The following is a 16,480-nucleotide window of genomic DNA, read 5'->3' on the forward strand; positions in this document are numbered from 1 at the left end:
TGAGAGTCCAGGTCTGTGTTTATTCCAAAGGAAGAACAGTGATGAGGCTGTTGTAATAGTGAAGATGAAAGGTAGAAAGCAAAGAGGTTATCCATCCGTAGTAGGTGGCTGCACGAGCCCATCCTCTGTGTTGCATCGCTTACTTCTTTGAACTGGTTCAGTTTAGTAAATCATCCATCAGGAGGCCAGAGCCTAGGTGGGCTACTAGGATGTTTGAGCATCTCACAACCTGGAGGAAAAGGGAGGTTGTATTTTAAATAGGCAGTCACCAGAAAACTCAAAAGCTTCTGAACACACCCTAATCCAGTACACATTCAAGGAGAGGTCTTGTGAATAGTGGAAGCCTCACAAGCTTCTGTCAAAAATCGAGGTGAGGGTTGTTAAGCGTATACTTTTCTCTGTAAGCATTTGATGTCAGCATCAAGCGTGTGGAGAGTCGATGAAGCCAGGGTTGCAGTGGCCGGCATAAGGAAAGGACTGTCGTCGTGCAGAGGAGTGACTGTGGGAGTGGACAGCAGGGTCCAGGCAGACAGGGAGGGAGTCACACAGGGCAGCACTGAGGGGAGCCTGAGTGTGCTGGAGACCCGATGCTCAGTGTGCTGTTGGCTGTGGAGCTATAGAGGGAGGGGCAGCGGGTAGATACGGGACTGGACAGAAAGGTTTAGGAAGCAGGTAGAAAGGGGAGCAGTTGGCAGAACGGGTGTGGGGCTGGCAGGAAGGTTTAAGGAGCAGGTGGGGGGAGGGGTAGATGTGAGCTGCAAGGCAGGACGAGGTGGAGAACACACTCGTTGCATATCGTGAGAGGGCTGAGAGTGCAGGCATGAGGTGCGCTGCACGGGTGGCTGAGGCAAGAAGCATGCAAGGTGCTGGGACTCTCAGTGAGCAAAGCCAGTGCCCAGGGCACCAAGCAGCATCTGAGCAGCATCTTGCTCAATGGGGCTTCTTTCACCCCAGGCGACATCTGACAGTATTTGGAGGCTTTTTTCACAGCAGGGAACAGTGGGTATATGCACTGATGGATCTAGGGAATAGGACCAGGGAAGCTTGTAAACACCCCTTGATGCAGTTGCCTTTACCACAAAGAATTATCTGGCCCAAAATGTGAAGTGTTGGCATCGAGAAATCCTGCTTTAGGTTGATGTGTCAGAATCAAGGTATGCTGATTAAAAAACAGGCTTGAGAGTTTTCAATTTAGTGAATTTTGTGTTTCTATTTGAATCAAAGAGCTTTATGGGGAGGCAGCTAGCACCTTGTTAGAGGGCTCTTCTCCCTGCTCAGGAGGATGTAAGCCACCTAAGAAATTAAAGTCTAGGATAATTCGTAAAGAACAAAGACACAGAGTCAGAAAAAATAGTTTTAAAGGATGGAACCCCTGGTAGGTCCAATCCACACAGGAGCTGGAGGTAGACAACTAGAAAATGGCTCCTGTGGTTTATTTAAGGGGGTACATCAAAGGCAGGGATAAGGTTTCAGAAGTGGAGTCTTGCTTCTGATGTCTTGCCCTCAGCAGGTTGATTGGCATCTTGGCAGATCACACCCATCTCTGAGAGGCTGTGTGGCCAGGTGGTTGTAGCAGGTCACCCTTTCTTGGGTGCTGTGTGGGACTAGGCAGAGTGGAATAGAAATTTACATGTATTTGCGCAATCTCACTCTGTAGGACTCCATGGGAGTTCGGTGTTCCCGAACACCAGCTGTTTCTATTCACTGGGGCTGCCATGCCGACGTAGTCCACACACAGCCCATGGATGGCTCTTGACATAGCTTCTCATGGAATAAAGAATGCCCACACCAAAGGTGAACATCCGTCCATTCACAGAATCACCAAACAAGTTGCATTCCTCATTAAGGAGGCATTGATGTTCCAGATGTTTAAGATTTTTCAGTGAATGCCACAGATAAAGATTTCTGACCCGCAATAACTGTTACTTAAGGAAAGATAGAGAATAATAAATATTTTAAAAAATTATTTATTTATTCTGATTTATTATACATGATGGTAGAATGCATTTCAATTCATAGAACACATATAGAGCACAATTTTTTCACATCTCTGGTCGTATAGAGTCACACCATTCATGTACTTGGGGTAATGATGTTCATCGCATTCTACCATCCTTCCTACCCCCATGTCTTCCCCTGCCTCCCCCTTTGCCCTATATGAAGTTCCTTCATCCCTCCCATGCTCCCTCACTACACCCATTATGGTTCAGCATCCACATATCAGAGAAAACATTTGGCCTTTGGTGTTTTGGGATTGGCTGACTTCACTTAGCATGATATTCTCCAACTCCATCCATTTACCTGCAAAAGTCATGGTTTTATTCTCTTTTAATGCTGAATAATATTCCATTGTGTGTATATATACCACAGTTTATTTATCCATTCATCTACTGAAGGGCATCTAGGTTGCTTCCACAGTTTAACTATTGTGAATTGTGCTGCTATAAACACTGATATGGCTGTGTCCCTGTAGTATGCTGTTTTTAAGTCCTTTGGATATAGACAGAGGAGTGGGATAGCTGGGTTAAATGGTGGTTCCATTACAAGTTTTTAAGGAATATACTGCTTTGCATATTGGCTGCACCAATTTGCAGTCCCATCAGCAATGTATGAGTGTGCCTTTTCCCCCACATCCTCTCCGACACTTTATTGTTGTTTGTATTCTTTTTTTTTTTTAATATTTATTTTTTAGTTTTCAGCGGACACAACATCTTTGTTTGTATGTGGTGCTGAGGATCGAACCCGGGCCGCACGCATGCCAGGCGAGCGCACTACCGCTTGAGCCACATCCCCAGCCTGTTTGTATTCTTTTTTTTTTTTTTTTTTTTCTGTTTGTATTCTTAATAGCTGCCACTGTGACTGGAGTGAGAAGAAATCTTAGAGTTAGTTTTGATTTGTATTTCTCTAATTGCTAGAGATGTTGAATATTTTCTCATATGTTTGTTGATTGATTATATATCATCTTCCTAGAGGTGTCTGTTCATTTCCTTGGCCCACTTATTGATTGGGTTATTTGGTTTTTTTTTTTTATTTTTTTGGTGTTAAGTTTTTTGAGTTCTTTATATAACCTAGAGATTAGTGCTCTATCTAATGTGCGTGTGGTAAAATAGACTTGTAGATGAAAGAAATTAAAGGGATATGGATAGGGATTCCCTATGGTTCAACATTCAGAAATCAATAAATGTAATTCATCACATCAATAGACTTAAAGATAAGAATCATATGATCATCTCAATAGATGCAGAAAAAACATTCAACAAAATACAACACCCATTCATGTTCAAGGCTAGAAAAACTAGGAATAACAGGAACATATTTCAACATTGTAAAAGTTGTCTATGCTAAGCCCCAGGCCAACATCACTCTAAATGGAGAAAAATTGAAAGCATTACCTCTAAAAACTGGAATAAGACAGAGAACAATAAATATAATAAACAGTGAATTACATAGTCTGTCAGAAAGGAAATGGGGAGCAATTAGGTATACTGTAGTTCAGGGAGTGTGCGGACAAACGTGGGTTGCAGTTTAACATGAGTGTGTCAGGAGGCTTCACTGAGGTGATGTCTCAGTAAAGAAGCTGAGAACATAATGAATGCACCTTGACCTGAAAACACGGTTTGGGTTCCCGCTTGGTTCACAGGAAAGGCAGTGAACTTATTCTCTTAGTCCTCACTAGGAGTAGGTGGGTGGCACCAAGAGCTCTGAGGGATATCAAGTTAGGTCATGTGTGTTTCTGCTCTATGGAGTTTCAGGATAAACTCAAGATCCTGAAGGGACAGAAGACAAAGGCGGCAAATGCAGGACAATAATTCTGCCCTGTACTCTTCATTTCTGTTTTGTTGATGTTTGGTCCGCATTTCCCACTCATTCTCTACATTTCCTTCTTCTCAGAAAATGAGTTACTTGGTGGTAATCTAGATTTCAGGTGAAATGAAGACGGGAGGTGGTGACAGAGAGGGTCAGCAGCAGTGGGTTAAAGGAATGAAAGGAAATGTTGAATTCACAAAAGGGGCTGATGATTTGGAACTGAATTTTACACAACTCCGCTGGCAGTTTTCATGCTGAAAACCAGCTACTCATTAGCTCTGTCTCTCAGGTATGGCAACAGCTCCAGGAACTATGCTGTTCGGGTTGGGGATTATCATACTCTGGTGCTGGAAGAGTTTGAAGAAGAAATTGGAGTGCAGCAAGTTGTGGTGCATCAGCAGTACCGACCAGACAGCAGTGACCATGACATCGCCCTGGTCAGACTGCAAGGACCAGAGGAGCAGTGTGCCAGACTCAGCAGCCATGTTCTGCCAGCCTGTTTGCCACTGCAGAGAGAGCGGCCACAGAAGACAGCCTCCAACTGCTACATAACAGGCTGGGGAGACACAGGTAATATAAGCTCACCGAGAAACAGACAAGAAGGCTGGGCTTGTCTGCTATTATCCAGTCGGCAGGAAGATCGTAAATGGGTTCAGGCTTAGCTGCTTGGAAATTCTTAGGCGTGAAATGTTTGCATGTAATCTAGATTCATTTTTAAGAGTACTGTTAGTTCCAGTTAGAATTCAAACTGAGAGAACTCAGTTGCTAGTGGGCCTTAGGAGTGGAGAATATCCTTATCTGACTGGTGAGAGGACAAGGGAAGAGATTTCAATACCATACCCCACGATTTAGGCCACATAGTCTATTTTAAAAAGCTCCCCATATGACAATGATGTATTTGGCCTAGCAAAAGGATCTGGTGTTAAATAGTTTCTTTATCAAGCTAAGTATAGATCGGACAAAAGTCGAGGTGCCAAGTGGAGGCTGAGATTAAGGGAAATACACTTTCTCCCTCATCCTTCTTTCCCATTCTCCTCACTTGCAACCCCAAAGCAAGAATCGTGTTCAGCTGGATTCTTCTTGGCCTTGTCTTGCCTAGAGTTTAGGCACTGTCAGCTAGTGCTTGCTCAGGATAGGCCTTGAAACAGACATCAGTCTCACTAGGGTCAAGATACAGGCCTTCCTAATGTACTGTGCTGATCTCTAAGCACATCACATCACTGAGGACCAGGTCCATTACTTCATAAGGGAATCAGTCCTTTGATATCACATCTGAATTAATAGAAATGACCAAGGAAGTAAATTTTATATGGTGGGTTTTTTTTTTTTTTTTTTGTGTGTGTGTGTGTGTGTGTGTCCTAGTTATTCCAATTTAGTTAACTGGATAAGAGAATATGATGAAATCTATATTCAAACTAGGATAACAACGAGGACATTATCTATCATACATTTAAGCTACTGAGCAAAGTAATGAATGGTTTACCAACAAGCAGAGTGCACTGCACTAGGTGTCAACTATGTATGGAGAAGGATGTGTGGTATTTTAGCTGAGTCATCCTTATACAATGCCATAGTCCCATTTAGCACCTTATATTTTATATTATTGCATTTATATTTAATCCTCAAATTCAGTGAAGTAGGTGATTCTCAAATGTGCCAAAGCAAAATCAGCATGAATTTAGCTTTTTATTGTACAGAATTCAACAACTAAAGCGCACATGAATGTGCTTTCTCCAGGTTACCTTTCTCTGCTACCAAACTCAGAAATGTTACTCATTATTCCTCAAAAATTCAGTATGTGTGAAGGTTAAGTGCTGACAATCAGAAAGGCCTCTAATGACATTACATGCCACTTATAGTTATCACTCACTTTGAACTATACCAATGTCACAACAGGGGTTTGTTTTGGAGACTGAAATGTTCATTAAACTTGATTGGTAGCTGGATCTCCTTGATTAATATGGATATTTGGTCTGAGTAGGACGAGCCTATTCAAGGACACTACAACAAGCAGCCATCCCTGTACTTCCCAAGAGGTTTTGTGAAGAACGGTATAAGGGTCGGTTTACAGGGAGAATGCTCTGTGCTGGAAACCTCCAGGAACACAGACGTGTGGACAGCTGCCAGGGAGACAGCGGGGGACCACTCATGTGCAAGAGGCCTGGAGAAAGCTGGGTTGTGTATGGGGTGACTTCCTGGGGGTATGGCTGTGGAGTCAAGGGCTCCCCTGGTGTTTACACCAAAGTCTCAGCCTTTGTACCTTGGATAAAAAGCATCACTAAACTGTGATTCTGGAAACCTCAGAACAAATAGTATTAAAAGGAACTTATGAAAAACTTTTAACCTCAACCTTTACCTGTAAACCAGATGACAACTGTGAGGGTTTCATGTTCCTTGATATTTGTTTATAGAAATTGTGTACCTTTGCTGATTTTGAGACTTTGTGAAGTTTTGGTTCAGATACCTCAGTGTTATCTTTAGCATTGTTACCTACCCAAATTTTACCCAAGTAAACTTTCTCTTACCTTTTTTTTTTGGTAGCAGGTACTTAACCCAGGGATGCTTAACCACTGAGCCACATCCCTAGCCCTTGAGGCTGGCCTTAAACTTGGCATCCTCCTGCCTCAGCCTCTGGGATTACAGACATGTGTCACCACACCAGTGAGTAACTCTTGTTACTCAGTGAGCAACTCTTAACATTCTCTAGATTATTTTCAATAAAGATGTTTTACATTTGCCTGGACTAAGTCCTTATGAGTCAGCATAATGTATGGAATCATACCCACATTTGATCTTAAAGGTACCCTTTACTAGAATGTCCAATGAAGTGATCTGCTACAAAGATACTTTATCTTTGTTAAGAACCAAGCAACAAACACAAGAGGAAAAATGTTCTATATGTAAGCTACTAGCAAATTATGAATTTTGGATAACATGAAAAATACTAGTTGAATATACAACTGATTTACTGGATATGTTAACTCACTCGAACAACCTTTAACAACCACATCAGATCTGTAACTTTAGGCTCAAAGTTTTCTGGATTGTGTTGGAAGAGTGCCACCTACTGGAACTTCCCCAATAATTGGCTTCAAAATTCTGGTACAATGCAACCTATTAAAAATACACCAATAAAAATGCTTTTCCTACCTATTGTGCTATTAAAAACCTACTTCAATCACACTGCAATTAGTGGCTATACAATAGCTTAAAGACCAATAAGATTTTACAGAGGTCCTCATTTTCAAATGAGGAAAACAGGCTGCTGCTAAGATGAACTAGTTGGTGCACTTTGATAAATTCAAAGTGCAAAAATAAAATAAAATCCAGTGCTGCTTTTATCTCAACTAAAGGCAAGTTTCCTGCTAGCTTTCCTGGAGGGTGAGACAGATGTAATGTCCTTACAGGACATTCTTATTAACACCAAATCTTTGCCTACACATAGATATTTCCCTTCTGCAATCAAATCATATGCCCCCTTTTGCAAAAAGGGATGCAAACCTACAGGTACTTCATCACTTTTCAGATTTTAACACCTGCCAGAACAGCCTTAACAACTTTCTAAAAGGTGGTTGGTTTTAAAAACAAAACTTGTACTCGTGAACCATTAAAATGCACAAAACACCCAGGAGCAATTCCAACTCCCGAGCCACATGCCCATCTGCAAACATTACATTAGGGCAATGCCCAGTGCCCTGGCTCCACTTCCAGTCCAGTCTCCAGCACCCTACACAATCAGGTGTCATCTCTGCCTCTCTGGAAGTGGCCCACATTCTACCCCGAATGTTTTCCTAAATAGACCTGTCAGCCTGACTGGCACATTCTGAAACTCTTTACATCTGCTATGCCAAGAATCCCACTGCTTAAGATTCCCCCTCTCTCCAGGACCTTTCTTCAGGGATAGTTCTTCTGTGATTAACTATACATGGCACACCTTGCACAAAGGCTTAGGACAATGTGCATTACAGCCCAGAAAGTAACCCAATCCTGTAGCGAACCTTTTTAACCACATGCCCTTTGCAAGTAACCTACAATGATGGTGCAAGAAGTTTTAAACAGACAAGGAAACCATAAATTTAGAGCAGTGAACACATGGCCTGCAGTTTGCCCAATTCTGAAGTAGAACCCATGCTGATTTTTTCTTAGGAGAGACTAGCCACAACTCCAGCCCCTAAGAAGGATTTTTTAAAAAAAGTTTGGAGTATTCAGTAAACAAAGCACAAAACATGTACGGTTGCCTAAATCTTTTGTGTGATACAAGACACTGACCTCTCTCTTGGGGGTAATCTGGTAACGTTTATGTACAAATTTCCCTCAAATGCTATACCCAGTCTCTGCACAGTAAACAAAGTATTCTATCTCTTCACTGTTATTCAATTCAGTCAAGTAACAGCGAGTAGTCATGTGAACCATTTTATTCAATCATACCAAGGATGCATCTGAAATACAAATTCAAAATAATTCAGGCTCATATTATAAATAGTGCCCTGATAGTTTCCAGAATGTTACTCAAAATACCCATTCCCCAACTAAAATTTAAGTTCGGTGATCCACTGCAAGATGCTGCTTAGGCCTTTACCCACCGTCACTTTGGATTTCTTGACGTCTGCAAGAAAAGAAAACCAGCATTGTAGCAATGAGATAGCAATTCAGGTATTCCTAGTTACTCTTAACGTTATAAAAAGCCAGCAGAACGAGCAAACTTTAGCTTTTCAGCAGCCGCGATAAAGGGTTTCAGATTAACTCGGAAATTCCATAAATGTGAAAGTACCTTGTCACGGTTTCTGCCGCTCGTCAGCAGGGCGCCGCTTCCTGTAGGATCTGAACAATGTTTCAGGGAAGCCTGCCTAACAACCCGTCATCCTCCCGCTTTCTAGTGAAGAATGTCACTTGTGCAAGTCAGAATCTGATACCAATTAAATGGTGACAGCTTTGCCAATAAACAAGAATATGCTCTTCCATGGCTAGGAAGGGAGACTGCCACGGCCGACAGGTCCCAAAGACACATGGAGGTTCGGCGCAGGCCCGCCAGCAGCACCCACCCCAGGCCCTCCGCCGCCGCCTCGCGACTCCCCCACACGCCTCCGCAGACGCGATCCCCCCGCACTCCCACCTCGGCACGAGCTGCGGCCAGTTACGAGCTGGGCGACCAGGACGACGCAGGTACAGCACCCCAGACGACGCCTGACGCAAAAGGGCGAAACTCGCCGCGCACGCGCTCTTATGGAGTCGTGACGCGCCGGACGTGCCACGGGGGCGGGAGGATGGCCGGATCCCGGTTCCCGTGCGTGCCCGAGAGCAGACGGTTGTCGCGAGACTGTGAAATCCTCTCGCGGCTTGCGGTCAGAGAAGGGCAATCGCCGGGTCCAGGCTTATGCGCATGCGCGAGACCAAGACATTCTCGCGATACCATGAAATCCCGCCGCTGAGGAGAGCGGGCTCACTGAATCAAGTGGGGCGAAGGTTTACCTCAGGTGGTTGGTTTAGGAGTCACCTTTGCCCCCAGGATGTCTTATGTGAGGCTAGCTTTTCGAGGTCCTCTTGTGCGTTTTCCAGCACTCTTGCCTCCGCTGGAGTCGCCGTTTCTGGAGCGCCAGCGTCTGTCCCCGGTGGGCGCCCAGCGTCAGGGTGGGAGTTAGCAGAGCTGAGGCCCCCCGCAACCGAGGCGCCGTGAAGACCTGCCCGCCCCCAGCCTGATGGTGGGACCGAGTCAGAAAGGTCCCAGGCTCGTGGCTCCGGGCGACGGGCGGGAGTGCCCTGGAGGCTGCGGAAGGGCGCGCTTAGGGGAGGGACTGGCCCAGGGGAGCGGGGCAGCGGCCCCTGCTGCACTCCAGCTTGCCCGGGCACCCCGGGGAGTTGCCGGAGAGCCCGCCAGGCCCGCCTCTCCCGCTGGCTGACGGCAGGCCGGCTCGGTCCTGGCCGCCTGCGCACCCTGCGCACCCTGGGCACCCTGGCCCTGCTGCCGGGTTTTGGCTGCAGTTGTCCTTACTCCCTCTGAGCTTGGGGTGTGGCCTGTGAAGTCTCCCACTTCAGGGTAGTTGGACGTTTCCTGAGGAATGTGACGCGGCCTGTCCAGCAGGCACACGGGGCTGCAGGTCACCTGCTTGTTGGAAAAGAAGCACAGCGGGCCCATTTTGTAGATTTATTCCCTTAAGTTCTTGTTCTCACCTGTCTGTTACGTATCAGAAGGAGAAAGAGGTATGAAGTGCCCAGAGGCCATCCGTCTGCTGTCTGTCCCTTGTGTGACACCACCCCCAGGTTGGCAGCGCAGGCAGGAAGCCGCCCCCTGTGCCCTTTGCTGAGAAGGTTGGGGATCTCAGCATAGGTGGGGGGCAGAGAAAGGGTCATCAGCCTGGGACCGCTGTTGTACTGGATGTGAGCTTACCGAATTGTACTATTTTCCATCTTATTTTTCTCTGACAGAAAGCACAAAAGAGGATCGTTTGAGGCAGCACATTGCAGCACTTGCTGGTAGGGAAAAGGGTTCAATAACTAGGAGAGTGCCCTAGCGATCTGCAGAAACTTCCATGCCGTCCCTGCCTTACCATGTGGGGAAAGAATTCAGTCAGCAAAAACTGCTTTTAAGGTAAGGGTCAGAATAGACAAATTTAGCTAAATTTTACCTTGAATGCACTGCCTATAAGGTTCACTGCATTTCACCCTTACTTTCTCTGACTTCATCTTCACTCACCTCATCTTGCTAATGAGCTGAAAGAACTCTTCAATAACAAGGCTTAAATACTGCATCGAAATGAATGCTACACTTTGCAAGTTTTGCTAGATTTCATCTTATTTAGATTCCAAATAACAATTCACATTAGTTTGCTAGGGTTTTCCTAATAAAGTACCACAGAATGGGGGTTTAAAGGACCAAAACTTAGGAGGATGCTGGGAGCCCAAGACCAGGTTTCCATGTTTCTCCTGAGGCCTCTGTCCCTGGCACATAGATGTAGTCTTCTCCCCCTGTCTTCAGATGGTTTTCTTTTTGTGTCTCTCTGCTTGAGTCAACTTTTCTTAAAAACCACTGGTCGTATTTGATGAGGGCCCACACTAATGGTGTCATCGACCCTTAATTACCTCTTTAGGACCTTGTCTTTAAACACAGTCATATTCAGAGGTAGTAGGAGGTTAGGATTTCAAAATAGGGGTTTTGGAGAGCCTGATTAGCCATAACATTATACATTTGTGATAAACCATAAAGTTCTTAACTGAAGATTTTAAGTGAATGTTTCCCTTGGGTCAGGTGTCCATATATGTGCATGTATGGCACATGTCCAGACTTTGGACTAAAGCTTATGTTTTGTCTGAAATTGAACTTTAAAAAATCTGCCCTTTTCTACCCCCATATTTTGAATATGCTAATTTCTCCATCTTCTGTGCCTTTCTGTCTATTCTCATCTGTCCAGATTCTGTTCTACTTTTAGTGCTTTGCCCAAAGATTGCTTTTCTTTGAAAATATTCACTATTCCACATGAATTTATTTTTTACTTTTTTGGTATATGGTAGCACTTGCATTTTCTTGTATGTTTACCATGAACTTGTTGTGGTGCTTAGCATATATATATGAAATTTTAAAAAAATTACTTTTCATCTTGAAAAATAAATCATTTTTACCTAGAAGGTGGAATTTAATCCCCCTTCCCTGTAACACCACCTTGAGTGTGGTCTGTGCTTTGTAAATCTCAAAGGGTATAATGAGAAAAAAGGAAGGAAGCATAACATTACAGTGGAGGAAAATGACACATACCACTTGGTGATCAGTGCTGACATCAGTGGTAAGTTGTGGTGATGGTGTGTCCTCTGATGTGATGTGAGAACACTTCACCTTTCTCTTTTTTATTCTTCCTCAAAGTTCATACCCTAGCCTAAACTGTGAGAAGAAATCAGGATTATTGATGGACATTTTATAAGTTATCTAATCATCATTCAACACAAAAAAAGACAAGAAAAATAGGAAGGTGCTGGGCATGGTGGTGCACACCTGCAATCCTAGTGGCTCCAGAGGCTGAGGCAGGAGGATCGTGAGTTCAGAGCCAGCCTCTCAGCAATGGCAAGGTGCTAAGCAACTCGGTGAGACCCTGTCTGTAAATAAAATACAATATAGGACTGGGGATGTGGCTCAGTGATCAAGTGCCCCTGAGTTAAATCCCTAGTACCTCCCCTTTCAAAAAAGTAGGATGTTGTCACACCAAAGGGAGTGATATCTAGCAACTAAATGTAGTATCTTGGCTGAAATCCTCAAACAGAAATGATGTTAATGATAAACTAGTGAAATCTGAATAAAGTGTGGAATTTACTTAAAAGTAGTGTGCCAATGTTGATTTCATAGTTTTGACAGGTATGGTGTACTATTATAAGATATTAACAGTAGAACAAATTGGATAAGGGTGTTAGATTAGGCAGAAGGACATTAGCAGGAGGGTCTGAAAGGTAAGAAGACAGATTGAAAGGTATACATGGCTGCTGGGCAAGGGGAAGAGCTCATCTTTGAGGCCCTCATCCTGCTCTGTTGGAACTCGTACCTTCCTTTCAAAGTAGAGGGAATGGATGATTGTGCAGGGTTATAACCTTGACCCTAATGGATTTTTCAAACCGGACCACCTTATCTAATAAATCCCTCAGTCTCTACAATGATACTTATAAAAGGTTCCATGAAACTTGCCACTTTGATGGGATAGCTGTTACTTAATTTGCAAAAGGTAATTCATGGACAAGGGACTTTCCAAGACTATAAAGGAAGTTTGTCAATCATATCACCTTTGGGCTCAAATTATCCATTAAATATCAGACTTCTTTCCCTTATTCCACTGTACAGTGCTGAGGAACTTACCCAGGGGTGGGCTGGCAAGTAGACACTACCTATTTACCCTCTTGCAAAGGACATTAATTCCTACTGGTTTGAGGATCCCTTCACAAAATGGATGGGAACTCTTCAACTCAAATGGAGCATGTCCTGAAGATCAAGTCTTCCAAAGTGATAATGGACCCTCTTTCATATCTCAGATCACTCAACAAATGACCGGAGTCCTGGGCATTAAATAACTATCTTCATTCTTCCTGGGTAATTGTCAGGAAACTTTCATGTCTTGGGCGGAAATCCTCCCTGTGGCTCTTCCATGTTCCCAAGGCCTATCTTTAACTCTGTCCCTTTGAAATGCCATGTGGCAGAACTTTCCTATTCTCTGACCTATTAAACTTGAAACCATCAATATAACACAATATACAACTTCCCTAAATCAATTCTAATAGATCATCCAGGACTGTGGACACCAGGAAGATGGAAGGGAATAGTCATGTGCCCCTGCCTTATGCACACTTGGGAATCGAGTTCTAGATCTCCAGGATGTCAGTTAATTCCTTGCAAGGGCCCTTTGATTGTTCTTTCTACCCCTGCAGCAATAAAGGTGCCTGGTGTTGCTAGCTAGATTCATTACTCTTTTGAGTCAAGTCCACACTGAGGACAGCTTACCCAGAGGAGGTGTGGATCCACAAAAGGGGAGTTGTGAACAAATAGGGGACCTAAAATACATCTTCAAGAGGAGGCCCATGGATGAGCAGCTCCCAAGCTAGTTATCTCCTCTCTTGATGACCTATTAATCTTGATTTTTCTCAGATGAGTAATGTGTGGACACCAGTACAGAATATTACCATAATACCAGTGGCCCCCCCATTCAAGAATCCTACTTAGACTTTTTTTTAACAATTATGGCTTTACATCTTATCTATCATCCCCAAACCTAAAATGTTCCTTTATAGATCTGTTTTTTCTCTATGCAGGTAACTTCTCAAGCAGGGATACCTACCCACCCTACCTGCCAACTGTGGAGGAGAGCTTAAAACTCTTAAGTAAACTTTATTCCTTTGTAGTCTTTTGTGCTTGTAGGATATGGGCCCATTGATTTCCCAGCCTCTCCTGTATTCTGGGGGATGCTTCTCACTTGTATGGCATATAAAATTATATATACAGATGGCTAGAACCCACCTAGGTCTCAAAATGGTATAAATATGGAACTTCTGACAAATGTTCAACCACCCATGAATATGTCTGGGGAACAGCCTTTTCTCAGGTGCAACTCAGTGTACTGCTTCCCTTCTGCCTCAGGTCTCAGCCACAGGGACAGTCAAGGGGCTCCATCAGCACTTATTGGTGAAACCAACCCTAACTCTTAATTCACCACAGAGTTAGGCCATGGTTCTGGAAGATTATCCTGGGGTTGAATGGTAGAACTCCCGAATCTCACATTGTAAGGTACAGAGTTGTCCTACATAAGCACTACAATCTGCCTGTTCACCAAAAAAAATCACAGTTTCTGGGCCCAACTTTAAAATTAAAAAGTAGAAAATTGCAAATAATCTTTCCTGTGGTGGGGGTAGGGTGAAATTCTGATCACCAACTCAGTTGGGCTCAAAATACATCTCAGTCTCTCCCGCCCACTCAGCCTACATCATCCCCTCCTGAAATTGACCCCATCCTGTATCTTCCTGGGGGTCATGGCTGTCTTTGCATGCCTCCCACTGGAAAGTCCCACCTTGTCTTCTTTTGATACCTCTACCTATTTGTTATGCATCAGCTGGATGGGTGTTTGCACCTTGATACACATTCTTTTTTTATTAGAATGATCAACCTCAGGCATCTCTCTCCCCATTTTTTACTACACTTCTGTTGCTAGTGAGCTGTCATTAACCTGGACCAAACATGCCTTTCCACAATGTCAGAATTTGCTGAATGATAGTAAATTCATGGGCTGTACCACTTTCAGCAGTGGCAGTTCTCTGAATACTTGTGGGTCACCTGAGAGACATAAGCCAGGCAAGCACAAATTCTTTCATTCCATTACAAACTTAAATTCTAATACTGGTAATACTCCAGTCACACATACTTCACATGGTGATACATAACTAGGTCACAGAAAGACTGACAAAGGGAAAGGGGCTGTAGGGTTACAGGATGCTGAGCCAAGAGCACAGACAGAAATGCAGAGTCCAAGAATCACTGTAGGTGGTTGGATAAGGATTTTATAGAACCAGTTCCTCAGAGTTATCAAAGCAGAGGGTGCAGACAGACTGGCAGCAGTGTCAGTTTCACAGTGCTCCAGGTGTCATGCGTGGTCATCACAGGCAGGAGAAACTGCTTTTCTGAAGTCCAAAAGAGACAGGAAATTGGCAGTTAATTGCAATTGTGATTTTCCTGGAATGACCGACCAGGTGATGGGGTCAAGGTGCTGTTGTGTTCATTCTGGGGCCAGGGATCCTCCTTTATTTTTGGTTCTCTAGTGAGAGAAGGGTTCTCATCTGGTAGGGTTGATAAACCCTATATTTGCTATTTCTGATACGATTTGTCATGTCCAGGTGCTCCTGGATTTAGTTTGACAAGTTGGCACATATAAGTTATTTATCAATTTGTGCCTTATGGTGGTGCTGGGCAGATGGTGGTTGTTGACTCAACCACCTTGTTTATATAACAAGGTGTGGAGTCATCCTAACTTGACACATATACTCAAAATGGAGTAACTCAGTCTTCAGCCTGAAAACTGCTGTTCTATACATCAAAGAGTAATTCAGAGTGGAGCACAGCCTTCTCTCCACACCATGGTCCCAAGTCCCTATCTCTGTGCTTAGTGGTATTTATAACAAGATCATTCCTAGCTACTTTCCCAGTACAAGCAGGGATAAAAAATGCTTATGTAACCCTAGGGGTCTCTGGAAGGCCACAGAATTCTTAATAATTTTATCTTGGAATTTGTATTTCCTAAGTGAAGTTTAACAAGACAGTTGGTACTTGAATTCTTGTCTCACAGCGGAGCTGTCCTTCCATTCCCTCCCCACTTCCCAAGACATATTCTTGGTCTTCCTCTCACCCCTGTCCCATGACCATGGCTGTTCTCTGCTTAGAATATTTGGGAGTAAGGGCGGGTGTCACTTAGTCTCTTCTTGCCAAAAGGGTTCATTTAGTCTCTTCGTGCCCAAAGGGATCCTGACATGGCAAGAAGAGAGCCAAACATCATGTATCTGGGCCAAGGCAAAGGCCATCCATCCACACCAAGGCTAGCGGCACAAGATGGCCAAGATGATTGAGAAGGCCAGAGAATAGAGCTTTGAGCAGCACCCTGCAAGGAGGTCAGGATCCCTTGGTATCTGCCTGTTCACCAGTGTGGGGCAGCAGGCCATGGGAAAGAGGGGTTGACTCCCCCGCTTCTGGCTAGGGCTCAGATTTTCTTTTTGCACTGGGTCTGAAAATTTTGCAGACAACACTAGTAGATTTCATGTGGAAGGATGTCCCTGTTCAGTACATAGAGAGTGCTGTTCAGTGTCAGGTGGAAGGATTCAAACAGCCCTGGTCCACTTTCAGCACAGAGAGAGGGCTGTTCATCTAAAATGTGGAAGGGTTCACACAGCCTGGTCTGTGTTCAGCAGAGAAGTGCTGGTCGTGTGACATGCAGAAGGATTCAAACAGTCCTGGTCCACGTTCAGCACGGAGAGGGAGAGCTGGTCATGTGACATGTAAAAGGATCCAAGCAGCCCGGGTCCACATTCAGCACAGAGAACGCTGGTCAGCTGACATGTGGAAGAATTGTCCATGTTCAGTAGAGAGAATACCAGTCATCTGACATGTTAAAGAATACAAACATTCCTGGTCTACATTCAGAATGGAGAGCACTGTTTATGTGACCCA

At 44.1% G+C, this 16,480-nt stretch overlaps 1 protein-coding gene, 3 long non-coding RNA genes and 1 other non-coding gene across 9 annotated transcripts in view; 2 read left to right on the plus strand and 3 right to left on the minus strand.

Moving 5' to 3' along the window:
* Positions 1-6,550, plus strand: part of Prss12 (serine protease 12) — a 63,371-nt gene extending 56,821 nt beyond the window's left edge. Inside the window, exons 10-11 of the mRNA XM_027952333.2 lie at positions 4,097-4,377; positions 5,789-6,550. Of these exons, the coding sequence (XP_027808134.2) occupies positions 4,097-4,377; positions 5,789-6,096 (589 nt within the window). The 3' untranslated portion in view covers positions 6,097-6,550. The remainder of the gene's footprint in view (positions 1-4,096; positions 4,378-5,788) is intronic.
* On the minus strand, positions 1-9,706 carry LOC114105768 (uncharacterized). Its single transcript, XR_011708106.1, has 2 exons — positions 9,277-9,706; positions 1-229 (listed from the first exon to the last, which is right to left on the minus strand). It is a non-coding gene; the product is annotated as an uncharacterized lncRNA (long non-coding RNA).
* Positions 8,208-9,269, minus strand: LOC114105766 (uncharacterized). 2 transcript variants are annotated; one of them, XR_011708101.1, is made up of 3 exons: positions 8,921-9,235; positions 8,579-8,619; positions 8,208-8,413 (listed from the first exon to the last, which is right to left on the minus strand). It is a non-coding gene; the product is annotated as an uncharacterized lncRNA (long non-coding RNA). The 2 variants fall into 2 exon arrangements; XR_003585090.3 differs by lacking the exon at positions 8,579-8,619 and having other exon boundaries at positions 8,921-9,269.
* Positions 8,689-8,819, minus strand: LOC114105776 (small nucleolar RNA SNORA24). The gene has a single exon (XR_003585095.1). It is a non-coding gene; the product is annotated as a small nucleolar RNA SNORA24 (small nucleolar RNA).
* LOC114105763 (uncharacterized) overlaps positions 9,210-16,480 on the plus strand; it is a 22,210-nt gene continuing 14,939 nt past the window's right edge. For 2 of the 4 annotated variants that reach the window (XR_011708102.1, XR_011708103.1), the window contains exons 1-2: positions 9,446-9,532; positions 10,231-10,393. This is a non-coding gene — a long non-coding RNA (uncharacterized lncRNA). Of the gene's footprint in view, positions 9,282-9,445; positions 9,533-9,756; positions 10,006-10,230; positions 10,394-16,480 lie in introns of those variants that run through there. The other 2 variants (XR_011708105.1, XR_011708104.1) reach the window with 2 other exon arrangements.

Source organism: Marmota flaviventris, chromosome 7 (assembly GCF_047511675.1).
Source record: "Marmota flaviventris isolate mMarFla1 chromosome 7, mMarFla1.hap1, whole genome shotgun sequence".
Lineage (NCBI taxonomy): Eukaryota > Metazoa > Chordata > Mammalia > Rodentia > Sciuridae > Marmota > Marmota flaviventris.